The 25216-nt window shown below is 32.0% G+C and overlaps 1 protein-coding gene across 4 annotated transcripts in view; it reads right to left on the reverse strand.

Annotated features, from left to right (window-relative positions):
- RhoGEF2 (Rho guanine nucleotide exchange factor 2) overlaps nucleotides 1–25216 on the reverse strand; it is a 120329-nt gene that overhangs the window by 34775 nt on the left and 60338 nt on the right. For all 4 annotated transcript variants that reach the window (XM_076527238.1, XM_076527236.1, XM_076527235.1 and 1 more), the window contains 2 exons: nucleotides 17854–17935; nucleotides 16458–16510 (listed from right to left, as the gene is read on the reverse strand). In XM_076527238.1, coding sequence (XP_076383353.1) covers nucleotides 16458–16510; nucleotides 17854–17935 — 135 coding nt within the window. The remainder of the gene's footprint in view (nucleotides 1–16457; nucleotides 16511–17853; nucleotides 17936–25216) is intronic.

The raw sequence follows: 25216 nt of genomic DNA on the forward strand, positions 1-25216 counted from the left end.
AGACAATGTTGTGGTCACTCATCTTATGACTTCCACGTACTATTTAATGCTTTGTCTACTGGAAACCTGTTAATAGAATTTTGAATTACTGCGTTATAATACGAGAAATCTAAACAATCTCTTTCTACACGATAAACCCCTTAAAAAATTATTAGATAACGTTACGGGAACGTCTTGTTGGCACACGACAGACGATAACAGAATATTATGTTTCACAATATAAAATTTATACTTTTACACGCATTGTTTTATATCATTTAGATTTAACGAGGTTTAGAAAACTATCTAATTTATTTTTTACACGATTTACTTTAATTGGTCGATCAATTAATTAGTTTCTCCATTTAGATTCGGTTTAAAAAAAAGTTTCTCTTTACGAAAAAGTTTTGAGAATTTCGTAACCGTTTTGCAATCAAATTTTTTGTAAATGTTCTATTTATGCACTCTACGTAAACTAACACATCTGTTGTCATAAATTGGTTACGAATAAAAGATCCGATCAATAAGCATGCTAGTGATAAATCGTTTTACGCTTCTCGAATTAACGACATATTACTTTTTTTATGAAGAATTTATGTTAAATTGATAGTTTCAGTATTTCTTATTTTTAGTTCTGTTTTCGATCATTAGAACATACTTCACCCTTAAAGGACCAGCACCTAATAATTCCCACGCGCGCGCGTGTCGATCATTTATTTAAATCAAACAAGATTGAGTCTAAAGAAGGAAATTCTATGTCGTTAATGATGTTGATGCGATTTGTTCGAAAACAATTCCTTACTTCGTACTCGATTTTCACGTTTAGAGTTGTATCGATTTAATTTTATAATCGTTACAGAAAAGACAATTCATAAGGAAAGATTAAGCTTCAAAAATAACGTCAACGAAAATTTTAACCTATTGCTCTCGAAGAATGTTCTGTAGCGAAATAGTAACGAACGTTTCAAATAAAATATAAAATGATATAACGTTCGACGTAATTACCTTGTTTAAATAGGATCGCATTGATACAAGCCATACAAAACAAAAACGTTTAATTTTAAAAGTGCCATAATTACCAGTGGCGTTGTCACGTCCCCAAAAGTTTTGAGAATGCGTTTACGAAAGCTTTCCTATTTAAATAAAAGAATTAAGAAAAAAACAGAAGTTTCATGCATACCAATCTAATAATATGTTGGATTAAACAATGTAGTTCGTATGAATGCATAAAATAGAAATCTCTGGTATTTAAGCATGAAGGCAAACCAACATAGTTGGTATGTTTTAAATAACTTTAAATAATGTTTTGTATCTGCTTGTTCCATTAGCACAGTGTACACCAGGGGTGTCAAACTCGCGGCCCGAGATGAACATTTCTGATGTCAAGTATCAGGACGTAAACAATAATTTAACTTTATACATGTGTTTATTACAATGTACTAGTCAAAATAAAAATATTTGTTTCTATGAACATTGATTTTTTTGCGGCCCACCTAAAGTTAAGCATTGTTTATTTATTATCATGGCCCAAGTTAGCTTTTGAGTTTGACCACCCCTGGTGTACACTATATGATATATATTGTAAATAAAATAATTTATGTCTTAAAAAGAAATATCACCCAAAGAATTCGAAGCAATGCGTTAAGAACTATAGCTGCTGCCTCGTGGTATGATATTCAAGATGATTTAGATAACAATTTTGAAATCAAAACGCAATAAAATATAGAATAAAATGCCATCCCAACGCATTGACAGAAATTAGAAAATTAAAAAAGAATACGTATATAATATATAGTAGAATGTAGAATATAGTAAAAATAAAAAAAAGAAGTGACCATAAATATCGAAAGTGTTTACGTGATCCCATTAACATGGTCCATGCTCTAGATACATCCTCTAAGATCCTCCTCTTATCACTCGAAATAGAAATTCTTTTTCGAAAATTCCAACAACTGTCGGAGATACTTCAGTCAAGCTATTGTTCCAACAACTTCCCGAAACCTCGATGCTAATGTACGCCCAATCGAACTACAGTTTGCCGGATTGTTTTCACACAATTGTGATCGATTATGCGAGTACGATGATTTATGATATTTATTAATAGATTTATCGGTAGAAGTCAGGCAAATATGGAACTCATACGTCAAAATTGTAACGAAGAATAATGAATAATGTATGTTTATTATTTATAAATTATTATAATAGAGGGTGGTCTAATAAGAGTTAGCACTTGAACAACATTGTTATTTTTGGAGATACGAAGAGACTTTATTAACCCGACGTCTCTCTCAGTATAAATGCGGCAAGATATGTGTTTGATAGGATGTTGCATAGCTTGATCAATTTCTTTAACAAAATATTTAAAACAAATAATTTTAGTAAATTTTTAATTCAAACAACACAATTGCCAATAATATTATAAAAAATATAAGGATACGAGTTATTATTATTAATGTCATTTTGTTTAAAGCAGGTTGATAATTTAAAACTTGGGTACGTGATGTCCCATCACACAGACGTCCTGAGTTAACAGAGAAGTAGTTTGGTTAATAAAATTAAAATATCCCCTGAACTAATCACTTGTTTACATACACAAAGCACTACTTTTTCTATTTAAAAAAATGCTGAACTGCTCAAACTAATATATAAAAGTATAGAATTCTACCTAAAAGAGTGAAAGTAACCTTGAAAGCTCCGAAAAGCAAAAAAATATATTACCGTCGTGTTGTAAACCTCTGTATACTGAGATACATTTTTTAATAACGTTTCTTCATATATGTCCATAAATAACAGAGATATTGAATTTTACTTACTAGATCAGCCTGTATATGAATGTACGTCCAGTTTGTACTTTCCATATTTTCCTATTATTTCTTTATTTTCCTATACTGATCAAACAACTACATGTACACGGTGAGTCACGCAATTAAGACGGAGTATATATCGAGTTTGGTATCAGGTAGAAAAAAGTTGTAGAAGAAACAGTTGATTGGTATGAAGGTGTCTATTTTTCTACGACTTTGTTCTTTTCGTAAGTGCAGCGACGCATCTGAAAAATGCAGATGCACATTTATTTAAAATGGAATCGCATATTTTTGCTTACTCGTACTGATTTCTCGACTTATTCTGCGTAAAAAATCGTTAGGGTACTATGTCAACAAAATCACTATTTCATGAGATATTTCACATTTTTACTAAGATCCTAAATAACCATTTGCGAACGTAAAACCAGTGTTGCTGGGCTGCCGGCTAAAACTTGACGTCAATGGCGTTCGAATCACGTGACGAGGTAAATCGCGGATTATTTAATTTTGTTATGAAAAACATTAAGAAACTATATACGAAGTTCGTCGAATCCGAAGGCTGAACGTTCGAACATTTTTTCTAAGCTAAGTAAAGGATTAATAAAAAAAAAATATCTCACGAAATATTGATTTTGTTAACATGGTAGCCTAATAGTTTTTTATACAGAATAGCCCGAGGAACTAATATGAGTAAACAAAAATATATGATTCCATTTTTTTAAAAATGTGCATCTGCATTTTTCAGATGCATCGCTGCACTTATGAAAATAATGAAGTCGGAGAAAAATAGGCACCTACATACCAATAAACTTTTTCCTCTACAATTTTTGTCTATCTGATACCAAACTCGAGATATAACCCGCCCTAGTCGCGTGACTCATCTTGTGACTACATTGCTTAATAACCATCTGATTTAAAGTACTAATAAATAAATGAATAAATAAATAAAAATACATTGCTTGAAAAAATAAATAATAAGAAACATGTACATGTTGGGTCAAAGTGACCCTGCTACCGTAAGGCTCGTCGTGTCGCGTGCCATGAGTAGTCCGAGGATTAATCTGTTAACCGTAAAAGACCAATTCAAACTGTTGATGAGCTGCTTCACATTTTCCGATTTGTTTAGTTAATCACTCCGACATATGTCTTTCTCTTGTAATATTTAGTTTCATATAGGGCAGCGGAGCCGGTTATTGTGGGGTGACCAATTGCTGTGCCTTTGGTTTCTTTTCGGACATATTTAACTTTATATTCATCGAATAAGAGGTATTAAATTTTTTTATTCTTTTATTTTGTATATTCTGTATATTTTTAAATAAAAAAGTTTAATATATCTTATTCGATAACATAAAACTAACGATGTCCGACAACAAACCAAAGGCACAACAATTGGTCACCTTACAGTAACCGGCTGCGCTACCCTAATCGATTTGCATCGTCGTTGAGAGAATTCTCATTAAATCCATCTTAACTATTTGTTAGTATCACATTCTAATCGACTTGACCATAATGAAAACGAGAACATGCGATCCGACTGGTCTTGGCCCACAACGAACTGGTGCGAATCATCTCACGTCGAAGATCGATGATTACGAACTTTCATCAACACGAGTACCCTTAGTTTAGGTTATGTGTCATATGTAAATGAGTAAATGGATCTACTTAATAATGTCTGTGATGAACAATTTCCGTGTTCAGATAACAGAATATCTGCGATCTATTGTCTTGTTAATGAATTTGTAATTACTTCGGTTAAAACTTGGCTGATTTCTCCGAAGCATATGTATATCTATTAACCGAATTATATCTATATGAGATCCTAGCATGCACAGAAACTAAGTCTACCTAATCCGAACTCTCTTTAATCCGTCTATTTGTTAATCCGTCCCTGATGATCCATGGTGGGACAGTATTTCTCGTGGATAAAATATGATAAATTAGAAATTCGGATAAAGCTAACGAACGAAAACCTCGAAAATTCGATGCGATTAACCTTAATTAATACCAACATCAATATCGATAGTCTCATAGTTCGAGTATTAGCTCGGGGCGTGTGAAACACGTCGGGTTTTTATCACGTGTAAACGTTTGTCTACCTGTTTACGTTATGTTGTTGTTTACGACATAACCTCTTTTACAGTCTTATTGCGTACTGCCAGCGTCATGTTTTACCAAAACGAATTTTTTTAAAACTCTGTATTTTTGTCACTTGTTTTCAGTCTAGTGCGCGTATGAATTCTGCGGACATTCGTATAATTTGTTTATAAACCGAGTCTATTCATTCGAAGTACCGAAACATCTTCAGAAATGGCATTTTTGCATTAAAAACCCATTGGCAAAATGTGTCGAAGCGAACGGCTCGTATTTCGATCGAATAAATATTTTTCAAAAAAAGATACGGAAGTTTCTACCTCATTCATTTAAAAATCCAACAAATTGCTATGTCGTTCATAACACTATAAAATTTATGTAAAGCATTAGGCCAAAGCGTGATAACAAAAAACAAATGAAATATGAATCAGCAGCATGTTACAATTCACTTAACACTTCCAAGACCGCGCTAGAGACCTCGAAAATTCTCATAAAATTAAAATATTTCATTCTATTGAACGAAAATGACTAAGCAAACTTATATGGCGTCAATTACTTCTTCAGCATTCGTACCTCATGAAAATCTTAATAAAATTAAGCAATCAGTTTTAATTTTTCATTAATCATCCATTCGGTCGTCAATCGACTGAATTTAAAACGGGGAGATCTCCACATTCGGTTGGCTAAGTGTTAACATTAAATTATTTGATTTAATAATTCGGTCCGTCCCCTGCATCGCAGACAAAAACTGATCATTTCACCCCCAAACTAGGGGAGTTTGTTCATTCTTGCTAGAATCAAACTTCAACAAGTCTGTTTTTCGGAATCCGGAACAGCGATTTTGATGCAGTCGGTCGCAAAGAATCATAATTGGAAAACATTATGGAAGCAACGATAAGCAAACTCCGTTTTTTTCTTTTTTTTTTTTGTCGAAACGAAAAACAGGTCGATGATCACAATATTCGAAATAATTCAACATACTCAACGTAACTGGTTAACCATATCGAACATTCGTAGTCTGACAGACAAAACTAGTCGCGACAATGAACGTATTAAAAGAAAAAAAAAAAGAAGCACCGACCAGAGAACAATCGTTAATTCGTTGAATCAACAATTGCCTGTTGATCACGCGACTGGTTGAAAGATTGCACAGATATTCGTTCAATGTTTCCAACGGTCGATATCCTTTCACGGTGGGAAACGGGAGAAAGATCAACGATATGCAACACAATAACGGGACGCGGCGCCGGGTAGCGATCCGAGGGAAATCGCGGAACTCGTCGATGCCGATCCGAAATTCTCACGTTAAGGGTGAACGACGACGTTGCGGGAAAACGGTACGTGCGAACGCGTGGGTGTATCGTGCTGTCGAGGCGGCGCAACAGCCATCCGCGGAATTGAACGTTTAACGTCAGACTGAAGTCCTCCTGGCCTGGCAAAGACACCTTCGGCCCCGAGGAAGAGACGGAATCGAGTCTGCGCCGTTCGCACGTGGAAAACACAGCCGATCTAGACCGTCGAAGAAACGAAAAGTCGCCGGGAAGAAGAGCAGCCGGAGAACTCTGCCAAAAATCTATACACGATGTGCCGGAAAAATTCCAGGGTCGAGTAAAAGCCGGGAATAGACGTTCCGAGTGCGGTTTCGGAATTGAAGCCGGAACCGGCGCGGCGCGGCGCGGCTGCTAGTCTCGCTCGCCGTTAACGCTCGTGTCAATATCAAACAATCGAGAAGGCATTATTTCGAATTTATTATCTGTATTCAATACGGTTCGAGTTCGGTGATCGGTGGCCGTACGACTACGCTGCGCGGGGTGTTGTAACTGTAGCGCCGTTACCGTTTTCAAGTGTTTCGGATATTCGCACAGCGACGGGCTAAAAAGTACAACACCTGACGAAAAGTATTTGAACGCCTTTTGAAACGCGCGATTAGTTCTTCTAAAACCGAATAGAATTATTTGAATCTTTTTTTAAATGTTAAAGGAACCCTGCATTGACTAAAGTACGTTTCCTTTTTAATTTTGTTATTACTTGAGACGACAAAAGAAATTAAATAAAAATTAACATTTCGTAAGTTTCCTATCTGAACCTGGAACGAAAATTTAAAAAATGCGTTTCGTAGATCCCGATAACTTACGTGCGTTGTTGCACAGTTACCTACAGCCACCGAATGATTGTAAAGATTACTTGTTTTTCGTTGAAATCCATAAAAAAACTGCGATCGTTAATTGTCTGTAACGCATAACAACATCAACCGATTTCGTGGTGCATTAATTTTGTTGTGGACTCGGATAAAAAATTTAAGAAACGAGGGTTTCTTATTTTTTGTTGTCATTGCAAATTCCAATGGATATGCACATATTCATTTGAGACATTGTCATCACGCTGGCAAGAGGTCACAAGTAACGACAGAAATTATATTGTACAATAAATATTACTAAATTTATGAAAAATCTATTATTTCCTTTCATTTCTTAAACGGACAGAACTTTCCGGTAGACCTAATATTTCAGTAATTGTACAATAAGCTGATCTCTTTAACATTAAAAACAAATTGAAATCATTTAGTCCAATTTTTGAAAAAGTTATCGCGTTTCGAAAAGTGTATCAATAGTTTGGTCGGTCACTGTACACTGATTTCCAAATGGAATACGAGCGAATTTTGCACAGAATGAATGAACTCTTTGCTATCGGAGGATTTTCTTACATCGCCTATCAACGAGTCGAACATATTTATTCGTGAAGTAGTTACTGACGCTTTGAATGAAGCATAAAATGATGTATCTTTATGCAAAATAATACAGCCAAGCACAATTTCTTTCTTTTCTCAATAATTTTAGTAAGTTCAAATTATTATATCAATATTCTCAGTTGTTTTTAATGTTTTCACTGTTTTAAATTGCATCTACTCATTTTTGTCATAAACGCATCAAATATCCATAGTCTATGTCTACAAAATTGGTTTACTCAGCTAAGAGGTTAATATAATAGGAAACGCTGTATATAGCAAACATAATTCATTTAACCACTTTCTTCGTTGAATGCTGTTCCCGTTAGAAAATCGGTTGATATTGCTTGAAAAATCACGCGGTTGTTTTACGATCTCTTCGACAGAAAGTTTATAGAATACTGTTCAAGGTCTAAAAATGAAGTCTGGAACGTTTTGCGAAATGTTCGGAAGAGTATATCCCGGACAGCGGTAAACAAACTATAATAATTGACAGAATGCCTAGAATAGCGGGAAAGAAAACAAATGTACAAGCTCACTTTTCGGCGAAATTTGTTGCTTTTGCATTATTGTTAGAAAGCATTGCCGAATTAACTATTTAGATCGTATTTCACTGTGTCAGGCCACGCTCGAATGCTCAAAATTGCGCCGATTTGTTGCCTCGCTTTCAGTAATTACTAAATCGATAATAAATGTTAAGTCGTAATTGCTGTAAACAAATTTTCCCACTTCCTTTAGATCGTAATTTTCAAATAAATTTATATATCGAATTATGTGATTTCAACTATATTTTTTATATAATGCATGCAGTCAGATTTTCATTATTTTATCCCTTCTACATTAATCATTAAAATTTATTAAAACAAAAAACGTGCTTATCTTTGGAAATAACACTATAATACAATATATTTAAGTCTACTATATAAAAGAGTATAATAATTAATACTAAGCCTATCATGATCAATTCATCAGCTACTACTTCCATCGTTGTAAAAATTATAAATGTACCATCATGGGAAATGATTGAATAAATTACATTATTGATGCAACTGCTATAATAGAAACTATACAAAATCTGAGTAAGTAGAATTTTATTATTTTTATGAGGCAATGCACACCAGTCAATTTTACTGTTCGGTACGTTTAGTATTAATATGAAAATACGAAAGGAAGTGAAAAATTATTTGCAGAATTCAGTAAATTTAACTCGAATAGGGTGGTAATTAAAAAAGTTATATAAGCTTAATGTATGGACTAGATCTTATAATCCCGAAACTATAAAAAGTGGAGTTTTTAAGATTTCGCCAAGTCAGTATTCAACAAATTTTGACTTCTAATCTCATCTACGATGACACTTATATCAAAGAGTACTCCATGCTTCGTAGTTTTTCACCGAATGGGCAAAGATCAGAAATTTGAAATGTCAAATTTCGTAATTTTTCTATGGTAAAACTATTAGTAACCGAACATAGTATATATATATATATATATATATATATATATATATATATATATATATATATATATATATCTTATATTATTAACATTTACTGAATATGTCAATTTCTTGTTAAAATTTATAGACGTAATGTTTACTTTATAAAAATCAATGCACGTTACCAAGTGATTTCGATACGATAACAACAAATTATGCTAACTGTTTATATAGAATGTTTGTTACTTCGGAACACATTGAAATTTATGATGACGTCAAATTCAATTGTCCAAAGTTGCTCGAAATGAAAAAACGGATCTAAATCGTCATTAACACAGAGTTTATTATCATTCATTAGATGTTCATTTGATGTTTTATGTGACGCGTAATGAAAGTTACAGATAGAAAATAAAAATAAAATTTTCAATATATTCAGAGTTATGACATTTGTCTGAAACCAATATTATGCGAAACGATCGCTACGAATTTTCAGATACCTCCGTGAAACCAATGAAAAATTATTTTAAACAAAAGCTACTCAGTATTTAGGCAATAATAAATTATATTAATAAAAATTTATATTAAAGTCTACATTCGATAACACAGGCGTGATCACAATATTGCTTAAGAAAACATATATTCCTTTTTATGTTAATGAATGCATTCTTTTTAAAATTCTCAGCTTAAGAATTATGATTTTTGTCCCGAATTATTTTGCACTTGAAATATACTTTTTCACAGCTATAACAAATTGATTCAATATATCTATTCGAATAAAAATGAATCGCAGATAAATAGCGTACTGGAACGACGATTACGCGTATCTGATACAGATCTCGACTGTATACTACTACCGTTTGTTTACCCATTTACATTGCTCTAGAACTTTTAAGATACATCCTGGGTATATCCGTTTCCAGCCAGTCGCGCAAAAGCAGCACGCCAAGTGGTGACGCTTCAAGGTTGCCAGAAAAGTCATGTATACATGGAATTCTATCATTTCGATGATTTTACTACGAAACTATCCTAGCTCATCGCTCTAACACCTACAACTAAACTTATGAAAGTTGACTTATACGTATTTTCCGAAATGACCGATCTTTACTATTTAAAATTACAAAATTATATAAAATATCTATGGTTGTAAGGAAAAACATGGCACATCAAGATTCCAAAAAATTTTAGTTCATACATTAATACGTAAATGTAGGAGAATATGTACGAGGCGACCCATTTAACTCATTCACCCGAATTTTTCTGCATGTTGTATAAAAATATATTTCGAACAAAACTTATTTGGAATAAAGAGGGACATACACGGCAGCAACTAATTTTTTGCTCTTTTGCATTTGTATCAAGATATAAGGGTTACTTTGAATTCTCTTTAACTGCATATAATGCACAACATTTAATCATGCCATTTAAATATCTATTAAATAATGAATAAAAAATTATTGAGATGCAAAGGTTCAGAAACTCATGTTTATCAAGGTTACATTAACTCAATCAATGTAATCGTGTAGGCGATTAAGCAGTGAGTATGACACATATGTGTGTTTCATATTCTGATAAAAAAAAAAGAAAAATAGCAAAAGATTAATTGTAGCCCCTTTATACCAACAAAACATTCGTTCGAAACATCTTTTTATAAAACACGTAGTTTACAAAAAAAATTACGGTGAATGAATTAAATGACTCACTCTGTATACTCTGCCACTCTGAGACACTACTTGAAATTGTCTCACCATAATTCAGTACTACGTTTATGTTCCTAAAATTGTTTGTATTTAATCTGGTATGAGAAAATTTAAATGCAATTGACGAAGAAATATATCGTGCAGTTTAAATTACTTCGAATGCAGGTTAAAAGATTTTTTTAAGAAATTCTAAAAATTTATTTTGCATTTGCTTCATTGGAAATATTCATTTTTATGTCTCTAAGTTATGTATTGATATATTATGATATGATTATGCATTGACATATATGTTTACCAAGGAAATGCAGCTGCAGGATTGCTGTAAAATTAATTATCGGTTTTAAATAGACTGCGGATTTTTATACAAAATAAGAATTGTCTGCACTGATTACTTATTCATTTTGTTCCTTAACCACTTTAGTAAGTTGAAAATAATGCAACAGGAAGCATCAAATCTTTAGGAGGCATCAAATTTGCGGTCCAATTATAAATGATTTTTTATACGTACAAACGATTTTTTATCTATAACAATAATCGAATCGCAATCGATGCTAGTGCAATCATTAAGAGGGCATATCTACATTTAATATATTAAATGTAATTATGCAGAGTGCTCCGGAACAGTTGAGACAAAATTTAAGAGACGACTTTTCGCGACGACGAAAAAAGATATAATACTAAAGAAATTACGTTTTTAGCTTCGCTTTTAAGTAATCATATTATTGTAATATTTACATTGAACAAACTGAATATTACTGGAATTTGTAAAATATGAAAGAGTTAAACTAACGTTTCCTATGGTAAATCTTCGCTTTTTAGTTTCGTTTTCATAAATTAAATGGCTTTGATATTGATCTTCAGCACTTAACGTGTTAAAGAACCTTCTGACAAAAACAAATTTCTTATTTTTTGATTTTCGTCGTATACGGTTACGAAGAATCATCCTGCATATTAATTACTTCAACAGAATGAAGACATTTTAATTGATAAATGATAATTATTAAGAAAATAAAATTAAAACTTATGGTTTTGTACGATCATTATAATATTCAACAACAATGTCTGTTTGAATACTTTTGGGAAGTATTTCGATCGAAGTTTCTGAAATGAACCGATTTCGATTGCAGTTTGAATAGAAGTTTCGATGTCTCTCTATGATGATGGCAGAAGTAGCCTGCACAACGAACTCTTGATTTCAACTGAAAAATTGTTACTCTCATCTCAGTAAATAAACATTTACTCCGAAATTCAAAGACCTTTGAAATTGAAGCAATTTTCGTAACGAATCTATTTTGGCAATTATACAATTACGCAAGACAGTTTGAGGAAATTGTCGAAATACTTGGTGCTATGATTCGTTCCGTATCTCGATGGAAGTATGCAAGTAGTTCGTCAACGAAAAAGAATTCACGCGAATCTTTCATATACGTGACACACTTTCTCGAACATGCTCAACCAGGGTGGATCTAATTTTTTGACTATCGAAAATTTGGTGCGCGACCCTCTAAATTTGCTTTACTCGATAGAAAAATCATTTCTACAAAAGGGGGGTGTCAGTAAGACGATGGGAAAAGGTGATGCAGTTGACTTAAAATTTGTTTCACTAATTTTACTCCAATCCTGCCTGCAATTCTATTTTTAAAGAATATTTTAATATATTTTAATATTTTAATATTAATATATATTTTATATTAATTATATATTGTATAATATTTTAATATTAATTAATTTAATAAAGAATATGTCTATTTTGTTGGAGAAGTTGTTTTTATTTAACAGAACTGTTATTTAATAATAATATTTGTCTATAAGTTTGAATAGCTTTTCAAAAGTTTGTGCCTTTAGCGTAAATATGGTATGAAGCTAACTGTTTCTTGCGAGCATGAATTTACCTGCTGCAACTACGGTCTACGTGAAAACCTTTTAGCTATTCAACTAACCCTCGGGAACTTTTCTGCTTAGGCCTTTTCCAAGAGACCCTCCCTTCATTTCTAATCATAAATCCGTTTCGTACGCCCTTCGGCCGGAGAACTCATTCCAGTTAACCCTTTTCCCTACAACCATGTGTGAGACTCGTGGCCAAACATGATTATCACGGGTGGTTTCTTAAAAAAATCTTTTAACCTGCATTCGAAGTAATTTAAACTGCACGATATATTTCTTCATCAATTGCATTTAAATTTTCTCATACCAGATTAAATACAAACAATTTTAGGAACATAAACGTAGTACTGAATTATGGTGAGACAATTTTAAGTAGTGTCTCAGAGTCGCAGAGTGTACAGAGTGAGTCATTTAATTCATTCACCGTAATTTTGTTGTTGTTGTAAACTACGTGTTTTATAAAAAGATGTTTCGAACGAATGTTTAAATGGTATAAAGGGGCTACAATTAATCCTTTGATATTTTCCTTTTTTTTATCAAAATACGAAACACACATATGTGTCACACTCACTGCTTAATCGTCTACACGATTACATTAATTGAGTTAATGTAACCTTGCATCTCAATAATTTTTTATTCACTGTTTAATAGATATTCAAAGTAACCCTCATATCTTGATACAAATGCAAAAGAGCAAAAAATTAGTTGCTGCCGTATATGTCCCTCTTTATTCCAAATAAGTTTTGTTCGAAATATATTTTTTGGGTCAGGCCCAATGTAAATGACAGGTGCCAATTTTTTTTTTTATAAGCTGTGAACCATATACAGGATTATCAGCATTCATTTCAGTTATCGTGTTATTCGTGACCGCGGTGACACGTGAAATATACTTATATATATATACTATATATACTATATTTATAACCTTGACATAACCCTATAGAAGATTATCAGCAATCATTTCAGTTATCGTGTTATTCATGGCCGCGTTGACACGTGAAATATACATATTTTCTTAGCCATGTTAATAAAGTGTCACTAAGAAATGTTTTAGAAAAGAAAATTTACTTCCGGAAGCGATAGTGACAGAAGTGATATTGTACGTGCTCTACGCGAAAGACACAAATAATCAACAAAAAGTCTGGAACTATACGGAGACTTCTGGCATAAAACTGGAAAGTTTATATCAGTTAGGTGTTAACGAAAAGGAATTAGACATTTTCAACATAATATTTGATACAATAGAAGTTCGATTAGCCGAATCAAAAATTGATAGATCGAGGTTTAATCGAGGTCCTTCAATGTTTTTAGTTATGAACAATAGTAATTAATATTTGACTTTTGTTTTCGTCGTCTATAATCATTATTGATGAGGAAAATTGTTTTGTGTTGGTCATAACAGTTATTGTTATTGTTAAGGAGAAAAGAGTGTATTCTTTGAAAATTATCTTAATCACGCGACATTAACCATATTGTGTTTTTTCTTATTGTCTCATTGCTCAGAACTGTCATTAGCACCGAATCAAGATTTCCGCCACTGACAAGAATTATGAATGAGAAAAACAAAATTTCCCTCGCCGATAAGTGTTACGTACGAGTAACTGGAATAAATTCCTTCCGTCGAAGATTATTGTAAGCGACCGAAATAGAAATTCCGTCATAGTTGATGTTTATTGGCGACGACAAATATCTACGATTAACCGTAATTGTTATTTTTTGAATAATTTCTTTTATATTTCGCGATTAATAATAGGCTCCAACTTGAACAATAAATATGTTTTCCACTGATTTTTTCATTAAAAATTTTTAAATAATTCTTTTTGGTCTCCTTTAAGACTGGTTCTTATTTGTATGCAATATTTTACTGTAAGATAATTAACAAGTTTATACAAATGAAAATTCTATTTATTTTTAACAGAAACCATTATATTTTAAGTATAAAGTATTTATCATTTTGAACGTATTTTTCTCGGAACTATGTCTTCGAAATCGGTGCCAAGAAAATATCTTTGAAATTAATAAATCGATTCTACTGAAATTTTCTATAATCATTTATAAATACTTTTGTATAGTTATATACACATATATAGAGTTATTTCAGAATTTTTACTACCGTCATAATTTCTGTTCTCAGAAACATAAAGCGAGCGATTTCGTATGCTTTGGAATACATTTTCCAGTTGAAACAATTGCAACTTTTAGAAAAATATAAATGGTACGTTTAAAATAATCAACCACGACAAGAATTATTTCTACTAGCCTATTGTACGATTTCATTTTATTTTCATGCAGACAAATATTGACTGCCGCGAAACTGAGACATTTTGACGAATTGCAATGTGCAATGGGAATAACTGTCATTACTATTTCGCGTTTATTAAACAAAACAATTAATCAACTTGTTCTCGAAATTGTGTTGTAATTTAAACATGGTTAAAATTGCTTTAACGCACAAAACATGGAACTACTTAATACGTCATCTTATGCGTAATGCGGTTTTCCTAAGAACAGAACTTAAACCATAAAACTCGTCACAATTGTGACTTATCTGTTTCATACGTCTACATATACGTATGAACATGAAGACGTATCATACATCATACAAGGTGTTACTATCGAGCAGGGACGATTCTACGTGCGAAAATATATCGAAAAAAAAGTTTTTTGTCCGTTTGAAGCTTCGTTTACGAGAAAATTAAGTTGAAAAATGTGTAGATAATACGTTTATATTAGTCACGACCCGTCCGGCAACATTACTTATCCCCAAAAACTCAGAGGAGATTTATGTATACATATATTATATCTAAATTCGCAAATTATATTTTTTGAAAAAAGGAAGAATTCGCGAACGAGCTGCATTGTTAGGCTCCGCAATTAACATTTCTGTTGTTAAAGGTAATTGTAATCGTATTAAGAGCAAATGTCGTCTAAGCGATTTTCTGCTTCACGTAAATATTCAATTAAAATTATCCTTAATATTCAATCCTTAATATTCAATTAAAATTATCCGTAATATTTAATCCTTAATATTCAATTAAATTTGAATATTAAGGAAACTAAAATAATAAAAATGATATTGTTTCCGGCGTTCTTTATATTAAAGAATGTCCAAATTTGCCATCCAAATCCATCGTAAAAATTTAAACAAATTTAAACGGTAAATATGTATTTCTTGCGTCTGTTAGATATTCGAATGATTGAAAAAATAACTAAAAAATAGGGATAGCCAGAAATTAGGTTTGATGCGTAGCTACTACTAGAAATGAAAGATAAATTGTTATCTACTTTACCAATATCAGGTATAGACTAAGCCGCACAAAAAATAAGTTTTGCAGACTTATGTTGTCGAAGATAGTTTAAGACGTTGCAGGCTAAACACTACAATCTTGAAAATCAACTTTGTGCCTTAAGACCCAAAGAGTTGAATGAGAATGTTTGCACCGGTTACTTTTAAGTAAAATAAAATAGTAATTAATAATTAAATGTCTACGATTTATTGTCACCCATTGTTTATCCTCGCCTAATTGTAATAACTGAACAGTACAGAAACTAGCATTACAGTTTCTTACTTTACTCAATTTTTCTTATTAAAATGCATAATCGCAGAATACGTTAACGCTATTCAATATTCCACATTCCTCCATTTTATACTGGACTTTATTTTATTTGTACATGTGTAACGTAGTAATGGATACTTTAGAACAATCTAAACTTTTAGTAATGATAATACAAAAGCGAATTTATTCAATTTGTTGGCCGTGTACGATCATACCTCGCCCAAAAATATTTGTTAATCTATCTGATATTTGAATATTGGGTAATTCAGAGAAAAAAATACTTACTTTGTTTTGGAAAGATTTGGATCACTGGTCTTCCTTTTTTCCCGTAGTTGTCGCTGTAAAGAGAAGTCACAAGAATATGTAGAAATTTGGTCCGGCAAGGGTTTCTAAGACAAATTGCTTCTACAAAATTTAATGTAGTCGTATTTTTCAAAAAATAATACGCAGGCTGTTCCAGTAAGAATTAGCACTTGAATGTCAAAGGGATATGATATGAAGAAACTTTATTAACACTAAACTTACCAAGCAGTAATACTAACTGGCATGCACTGCTTCACAAAAGTGAGAAGACCGAATTTATTTAGAATTTGTAAAGTTTTTATTATAAAATTTGCTCCAATAATATAACTTATTCAAGCGTTTTCCACGAAAGAGTCTCGGAACTTCTCAGAATTGCAAAATAAGAAAGCGGTCACTTTGGCCGCGGTAGGTTTAGTGTTAACAAAAGTACGTTAGTATATAGAGGATCATAATACAGCTGTAATCATTTATTTCCAGCTGAAAAAGTTTCAGAGATTTCAAGGTCACCTTCAATCTTTTTTATAGGATCATATATTTTTTCGTACATTGTTTTATATATATAATTATTCAACCGGACTTAGATTTGGACAATTTGTTGATCACTTTATAGTTAAATTGTTTTTATTGTCGTAAGTAATCTTGAACATCTTAATTCTCATGGCAACTTGCATTGTCACACTGGAAATAAAAATCGTCCGAATCTTCGTCCTACTGTTTTAGATCCGATATTAAAAAGTTTACTATGCATAAATATTCAGGATGCCCAAAAAATCTCGTAAGTCCTTGAAAAGGGTGATTATATACTGAGGCGATTTCAAGTAACATTTCCTTAGCGGAAACGCTGGTTACGGTTTCGTTAAAGAGTTATCAACGAAAATTTTCGCTAAGGAAAAAGTTACTTTAAATGACCACAGGTTATTTTATAACCCCGTATAATTTAGAGTCCACATTTTTGTACGAAATCCACGTTTGCCAAACATCTTGAAATGTTTTTGCAAAGTTAAAATATCTCCTGAAATAATCATTTGTTGACATACGTTGGTAAATATGTACCTTCTTATAGAAAATATTGAATTGTTTAAACTAATATATAAAAAGATATGATCCTATTTAAAATTAAAAAATAAATACAAAGGATATGATTCCATTTAACTTTTACTACCATATTATAGGACTCTACGTATATGCTGGAATACTTTTGTTAATCAAGTTTCTCCATATTGTCAAAAATAACGAAACTATTCAAATGCTAATCCTTAGAAAATCACCCGGTATAAATAAAGTCTCAAGTGACTCAAACGATCTATACATCTCGTGGAAGCTTACTGAAAATTAGTTAGAATAAGAGTAAGAAAATTAGTAAAAAGGGAGTCCTCACCTTGTGATGTATCCGCTCTTTGTAACTTTCAGACCTGTTTATGTTTGACGTCTTTGGCTTACTGGAAATATTTTGCTGCACCCTAAGTAATCGTAATTAAATAAGCGTAAATTTATATCTATAACGTAAATAAGATGAACAACAGCAATTAGTACAGTGAGAACAAAATCGTAAATGAAATTTGAAATACATAAAATATGAGTATATTCGTGGTAAAACGAATGTAGCAAGTTTGTTGGAAAGAAGATTATTAAGTGTACTTAGGAACAAGTGGAACAAAACCATAAACGATCTTCATTTTCGTAATGATAGATAAGTTTTCATGATAATAGAATCCGTTGCACGCCTCAGTACAAGTGTATTGACGGAAGTTTAGAAAAAGAACCTCTCGGAGTTGGTTTAAAATGGTAAGTGTCTGAACTTTGATCCCACGACTTTCGCTAGAAAATGGGAGACCTTAGCATGTAACGTTGTATATGTAGAGTAAATCCAAAGGTTTTCTAACGAGTGAACGGTGATCTATATCCTTCGATTTTCTTAGTTGTGTAATTTTAATAATGGCTTTATGGGAACCGTCTAAATAACAGGTTACACATTTTTTAATTTACGATTATTGATATTGTTACGGCGACTTGTCTAAATCAAGTCGCTGTAATATGAAACTGTCCTGTTGTGTATAACTCCTTAACACGTTCCGTGCCACGTGTACCATCGATGGTACACGCTTGCATATTTACTTAGTGAACTGAACAAATTGTTTACGAGAAATTTAGAACCGAAGAATCAATTTCCACCGCAAGAATGGGCGTTGATAAGTTTTTGTTACGTTGTTATGTGTACGAGAATTAATAATTGCACGTAATACATCAAGTTTTAGTAAAATATCAAAGTGTGAAGATTCGAGTAAAAAAAGCTCGGCACGGAACGTGTTAAAGAATAATAGAAGATAGGGGTTGCCACGGAAAAGAGTGTTACCAACGGAAAAATCGAAGAGTCGAGATCGGACCGTCGAACGAGCAACATTTCAAATTGAAAGATCTAAGATATAATTGTATCGAGTTGTGTTATAGTTAATATTCTTTATTGTAAATATATATAAAATGCCGCGACGCGAGAGAAATGGTGTAATTCGCAACAATATTGTATGGCGATTCAATTTTCTTCAGAGATACTTTTTTAATAATTTTACTGACTTGAACCGGTTCTAACAGTTAGAACTAAAAATGGATTCGTTCAAATCCGTTGTATGTTTATTTTAACCCTATTTTCAGACACTTTGAATAGAATTACAATTTGATCGTCGGACTTTACAAGAACTACATTCGTTTCACGAAGAATATCGACTTCAAATGTATTTCCAGACAGACAACAATCTAACAGTATAACCAAGAACCAATACCATTTCAATTCTGATTTTTACAAACTTCTTCATATCGTAAATTTGTTTTTAAATTTACGTATTACTTTACACGTAATCAATTCCTTTCGCGACTCAGAACCAATATTATTAAAAGCGATTGTTGAAAAAAATCTTACCTCTAAGATTTCATAAATGAATGCAATTGTTTGAAGTTACTTCTGTTAGTATTTAATTGTAACGCATAATTTTTGGATGATTTTCGTATCATTGTTAAACAATTTTAAATGCGACGAGAAAGGAATATACAGGGTGTTCCAAAATTATTGTACAAGCGGGAATGAGAGGTTCCTAAGGTCATTTGAAGTAACTTTTTCTTTAGCGCAAATGCATTCTGCAGCTTTGTTTACAAACGAAAAAAAATCGTCCCTCGATGGTCAGTGTTTTTCGTTAATAACTTCTAATCAAAGCCGCGGTTTGCATTTTCGCTAAAGAAAAAGTTACCTCAAATGACCTCAGTAATCCCTCATTTCGCGGAAGTAACATAATTTTGGAACATCATGTATATTCCTATCTATGTAGTAATGATAAACAATCTATTTATATATTTTAGAAAGAGGAATTTTGAATTAATTTCAAATAAACGTTGGATCACTTCAGTCATTATTCGTTTTTCTTTGCATAATTATATAATAGAACGATATATTTTTCAATATAAATAAACTGTCGTACTGAACAATATTGGTTAATAAGAGCTCTGTTCTGTACATGTTCATAGGGGGTCAAAAGTGATACGATATCGGTTGAAGAATTATATAGTTTAAGTAGACTGCGCATTATTGTATGCATTCTTAACAAACACATTTGAGTGAAATACAATTGAAAACAATAAAGCCTCCACTTCCGTATTAATAAGAACGCGCGTTTATCATTTCAATATTTACGAATCTCATATGCTTCCGGTTTTTAATTTGCATAAATTTATTCGTATAACCGTACGAAAATTCCATAATAAAATCGTAATGATCATGATTTGTTTGATCAAACACAGAAAAGAATGCTTTGTATATAAACATTGGATATTATTTATTAACAGAGAGACCATTGGTTGCAGAGAGTAATTCTAGTTGTGCACGAGAGGCTTTATTGTAGATATTTAAATTTAGCGTAATTCAAATTTCATTTTATTTGATAACTTAATAAAACTGTTAACACGAGGAGTATGGTTTCGATCCATGCCAGTCTCTGTAAATTTGCATCACCGTTCGTAGTCTAACAATAAGTCGTGGTGTACGCTTCAATTAAAATTAATAGGACAATCAACGCAATGTCTGCTACAACAATATGTACAAAAGGTTTCATCTCCTCATATTACGTCGAATTGCATTGATTAATTAACACATTATTAAAAATTCTATCATATTAATAATTTTCTTAATTTTTTCTCGTGAAATCAACAATACAAAGTGTGCCATATCTCAACGATACGGCGGTCAGCCAGTTAAGCAGTAACAACATTGTCCAACTAATTTTCACCTTTCTGTTTGCGTTTCCATAATTAATAGCCGATACTTATAAATATTGGATGCACTACACACGCATTAAAAATCGTTCTTTTCCAATATTCTTCCTTTTTATAGGAACTAATTTTGAAAAAGACATTTTCTGAACTATTTTCAGCTTTAACCGTAAATACTATACCAATGTTCCTTGCGTATTCCCAACGTGTGTTTTTTGCAAATATTATAAACATTTAAACGTGTTATTTATGATATTTATAAACAGCGAGATTAAAATTTATTTTAGAGATTAGAATCTATAAAAATCGTCAACTAGTTATCGAAATGCAAAAATTGGTGATTAGCAGTGTAATTAAGAATGAAAATGTATCGGAATATGATCGAAACTGTTTGTTACACATTCGTTGTGGCTCCGCAAATACGTTCTTTGATACGTACACCATGTATTGTTCAAATGAAATTGTAAAATATTTCCTTTGCTGCATTAATATCATTGAATACATTATCGTAGAACCAATGTTATTATTGTCATACTGGACCTGTTATTTAATTCTCAAGGATTCTCTATATTTTCCACGTTCAACTATTTGTATGTATTCGTTTGAAATATTTGAAAAATGTAGCATATATTTTCAAACCATAGATATGGGAGCTATGAAAAAAGTTCATATACACATCATGCTTAACGCTCAAAAGTGACAGAACGCTCAATTATTGTAGACGAAATGTAGATTAAATACCAAATGAAATATTACTCTAATTTTTATTAATACCTAATCATGGTATGGTTGCATAAACGTGCATAATTCGACGGAATTGTTCTATTATTTAAAACATTTTGTAACAGCAAAAAGTGTAACTGTCAGACTCTCGCTGCCAGTATGAATCAGATTTTGTATTAAAAAAGGACTGACGCTATTATAAAAGAATATATGAGATCAATAAATATAGCATTAATATTATTTGATATATTTTGATTTAAATAAAATATTTTTGAATATATTTATAATATAATTTTCTCTAGTTCATATATCTTATTAATATTTATTTTCGGTCACTTCACAAATATCACTTCCAGATGTCTGTGTAACAATTATCAATAATCTGTCTATTATTCTCATATCTGGATTTGCATACAATAAAACTAAATTTGATTTATACACGATTATCAATTTTTTTCAGATAGTATAATCGGATGCTATCATTCTATCAGAAATTATACATTCAAGATAATTAAGCTGCATTCGACTAATTTTCTACCGAAATTCCATGACTTGTAAATGTGACTACTCCATGGATTTCTCATATACGTAAATGGTATTATTTCATTTATAGCTGTCTACCACTAACATGTGTCATTTTTGCTATATTCAGTAGTTTTCGTAACATTTCATAAAATACAATCCTAATTGTGAAAATTTATGCTAGAAATCACTTTAGCAAACAAAGATCGGCGCTATGTGAATTCTATCAAAAAGCATGCGTATATACGAACTTATTTCATTTTTCGATACATAAGGTCCAGCTACAAATATACCGGCTGATTCAAAATTTCTCTCCTCCGTTTCAATAACACTGTCCGACACGATTTTTGGATTCCTATAGCCACTATGAAATTCTTGTAGAGCTTCACTCCCTGAACAAGAATCCGAAGACCGAATTGCTCCATCACCCTCAGTTTTTTAAATAAATGAACTTTTGTAAAAACCCAAAATTTTCGACAAAAATGAGGTATTGCATGAAAAGTACAAACGTTAGAAAGTTCTAATTGGTGTTAAAAGATAGAGGAGAGTTTCTCGAATATAGTGGCATGCAATTTATTAATTGTTTTTGGTCCTAAATAGCAATAAATTGATGTCAAAGTTTAAAAAAGTATCGACGTGAGCAGTTTCTGCGCAATATTTTTGTATTTTTACGAAAAGTGTTTTGTTCAGCACGAAAACTCTACCCAGGATCGGATTCTGTAGACATTTCTGAAGAAGAAACGGTCCGGTAAAAGTGTCGGAACGATATACATTTCGAGTAGATCGAGAAAATGTTCGACGGCAACATATACAAGACGTTTTGCCGCCATGAGCTTCGCTGCTCGCTTCTCTCTGTCCGACAGGGCCGAAGCGTAATCAACACCGATGGAGGGATCCAATGGGGCACCCACTTTTCGTAAATAATATTTGAATTTTTTTTAGTACTTTAATGTTCTGTTTTTTTTTTACATATTTCTGTGGATAATAATCACCAAACTGTGATATATTTCACAAAAAAAATCACACCAGAGTATTTGGAGTTGGTAACGAAAGTATTCTAACACTAGTATAATTTTGACTTCTACGCCATATAATTAAATAAATATTTAAATATATATTTAACGATATGTCTCAAGAAGTTTAATATTTTGAAAATGATTATTTATTCATGATCGTATTATCGTTATAATTTAAATGATAACTGTATACATGATATACTTGTAATTCGAACAAATTCAGAATAAAATGAATATTTTTTGTTCATTATTTTTCTTTTATTATTTCTCCATTTTTAATTTATGATTCACAGTTTGGTGATTATTATCCATAAAAATATGTAAAAGAAGACAGCACATTGAAGTACTAAAAAAAATGGCACGCCCCACACGCTGAGTGGGTGCCCCATTGGATCCCTCCGTCGGTGTTGATTACCCATAGCTTCGGCCCTGTCGGACAGAGAGAAGCGAGCAGCGAAGCACATGGCGGCAAAACATCGTGTACATGTTGCCGTCGAACATTTTCTCGATCTACTCGAAATGTACATCGTTCCGACACTTTTACCGGACCGTTTCTTCTTCAGAAATGTCTACAGAATCCGATCCTGGGTAGAGTTTTCGTGCTGAACAAAACACTTTTCGTAAAAATACAAAAATATTGCGCAGAAACTGCTCACGTCGTCACTTTTTTAAACTTTGACATCAATTTATTGCTATTTAGGACCAAAAACAATTAATAAATTGCATGCCACTATATTCGGGAAACTCTCCTCTATCTTTTAACACCAATTAGAACTTTTTAACGTTTGTACTTTTCATGCAATACCTCATTTTTGTCGAAAATTTTGGGTTTTTACAAAAGTTCGTTTATTTAAAAAACTGAGGGTGATGGAGCAATTCGGTTTTCGGATTCTTGTTCAAGCAGTGAAGCTCTACAAGAATTTCATAGTGGCTATAGGAACCCAGAAAAAAAGTTTGATTTTGTCGGACAGTGTAATCAGTTGCGATTCTTAAAGACTTTGATGCACTAAACACGAATCAGAAAAATCATTTTTCTATATTGTCCTCAATTTTTGAAAAAGGTAAAGTCTTTAAATTCAAGAGTTATTTATTATATACTTCAACCGTCAATGATATACTAGTAACATTATAACCAGTTAGATATGTTAAAATAATGTTTAAACGGAACAGGACGGCTATGATCTACCAATTTCCGCGGGCATTTTTCGATTTTGTTTTATTTGTATTAATTTTCATCGATTTATTTAATTTTTTAGTTCGAAAATTATTGAATTTTTAATTTGAAAATTAAGGTTTCGAACTTAACTGGATCGCATAGTTTTTAACTAACTAAAACATTTTAGCATGTCACGCGCTACTGCTAGACTGCTGATTTTTATGCGAAATAGGAAGTGTCTGTATTAATTACAAGATATAGGAGCTACTTAGATATTTATTTCGTTTCTTGATCATTTTGAGTTTAAGATGAAAATACAATGGGACAATCAAAAACTTGCTACATTACTTGAAATAAACCAAATTATACAATCAACTGAAAACGTGACTTTCAGTCGCTAGTATCCCATTCAAATAATATAATTTTAATAAGTAAATGCAAAATGATCATTGACTTCGAGCCTCTCTGATTCCACTATTTTCTTGTGGAACTTTCTATTTTCTCAATCCAAGACTATTAGGTTTTGTAATAAGTTCGTTCGCGTCGACAGCTGCATAGCAGATCTGGGCGCATTTGAAATATTATTTCAAATAACATGTTACTTTATTTCATAATTACTTCCATTCCTGTAATTACTTTTGAAAGAACGTTATTTGAGATATAAACCTATATTTTCTGACAAGAAAACACAAATGGACTTAGTACACAACCTAATAGTATTCTAACATTTGTTGATGGTTTTCGAAGAGCATAAGAGATCTGCTTTATCGCGCCCTAAAAATCTTCGTATTCAAGAAAAGTGTACACAACTATCCGAAAAAATTGGCGCGTAAATGGTGATTCACTCCTGTGAACATTGTTTAAACATGTTTAACTGCTTATAATGATACAAAAATTCCGTCGTAAGTGCGACAGTCTACGGAATCGTTCGTATAACTTTTATAATTAAAGAGAGAAAGAATTGTCAAAAATTGCAAAATCTGTAAGAATTGATTATCGAAACAAAAAGATTCGTGTTCGACGGTGATGAATGTATTTGAAACCGAGCTTCACAGAGACACGTTAATATC

The sequence above is a fragment of the Megalopta genalis genome, chromosome 17 (assembly GCF_051020955.1).
Source record: "Megalopta genalis isolate 19385.01 chromosome 17, iyMegGena1_principal, whole genome shotgun sequence".
In the NCBI taxonomy this organism is placed as follows: domain Eukaryota; kingdom Metazoa; phylum Arthropoda; class Insecta; order Hymenoptera; family Halictidae; genus Megalopta; species Megalopta genalis.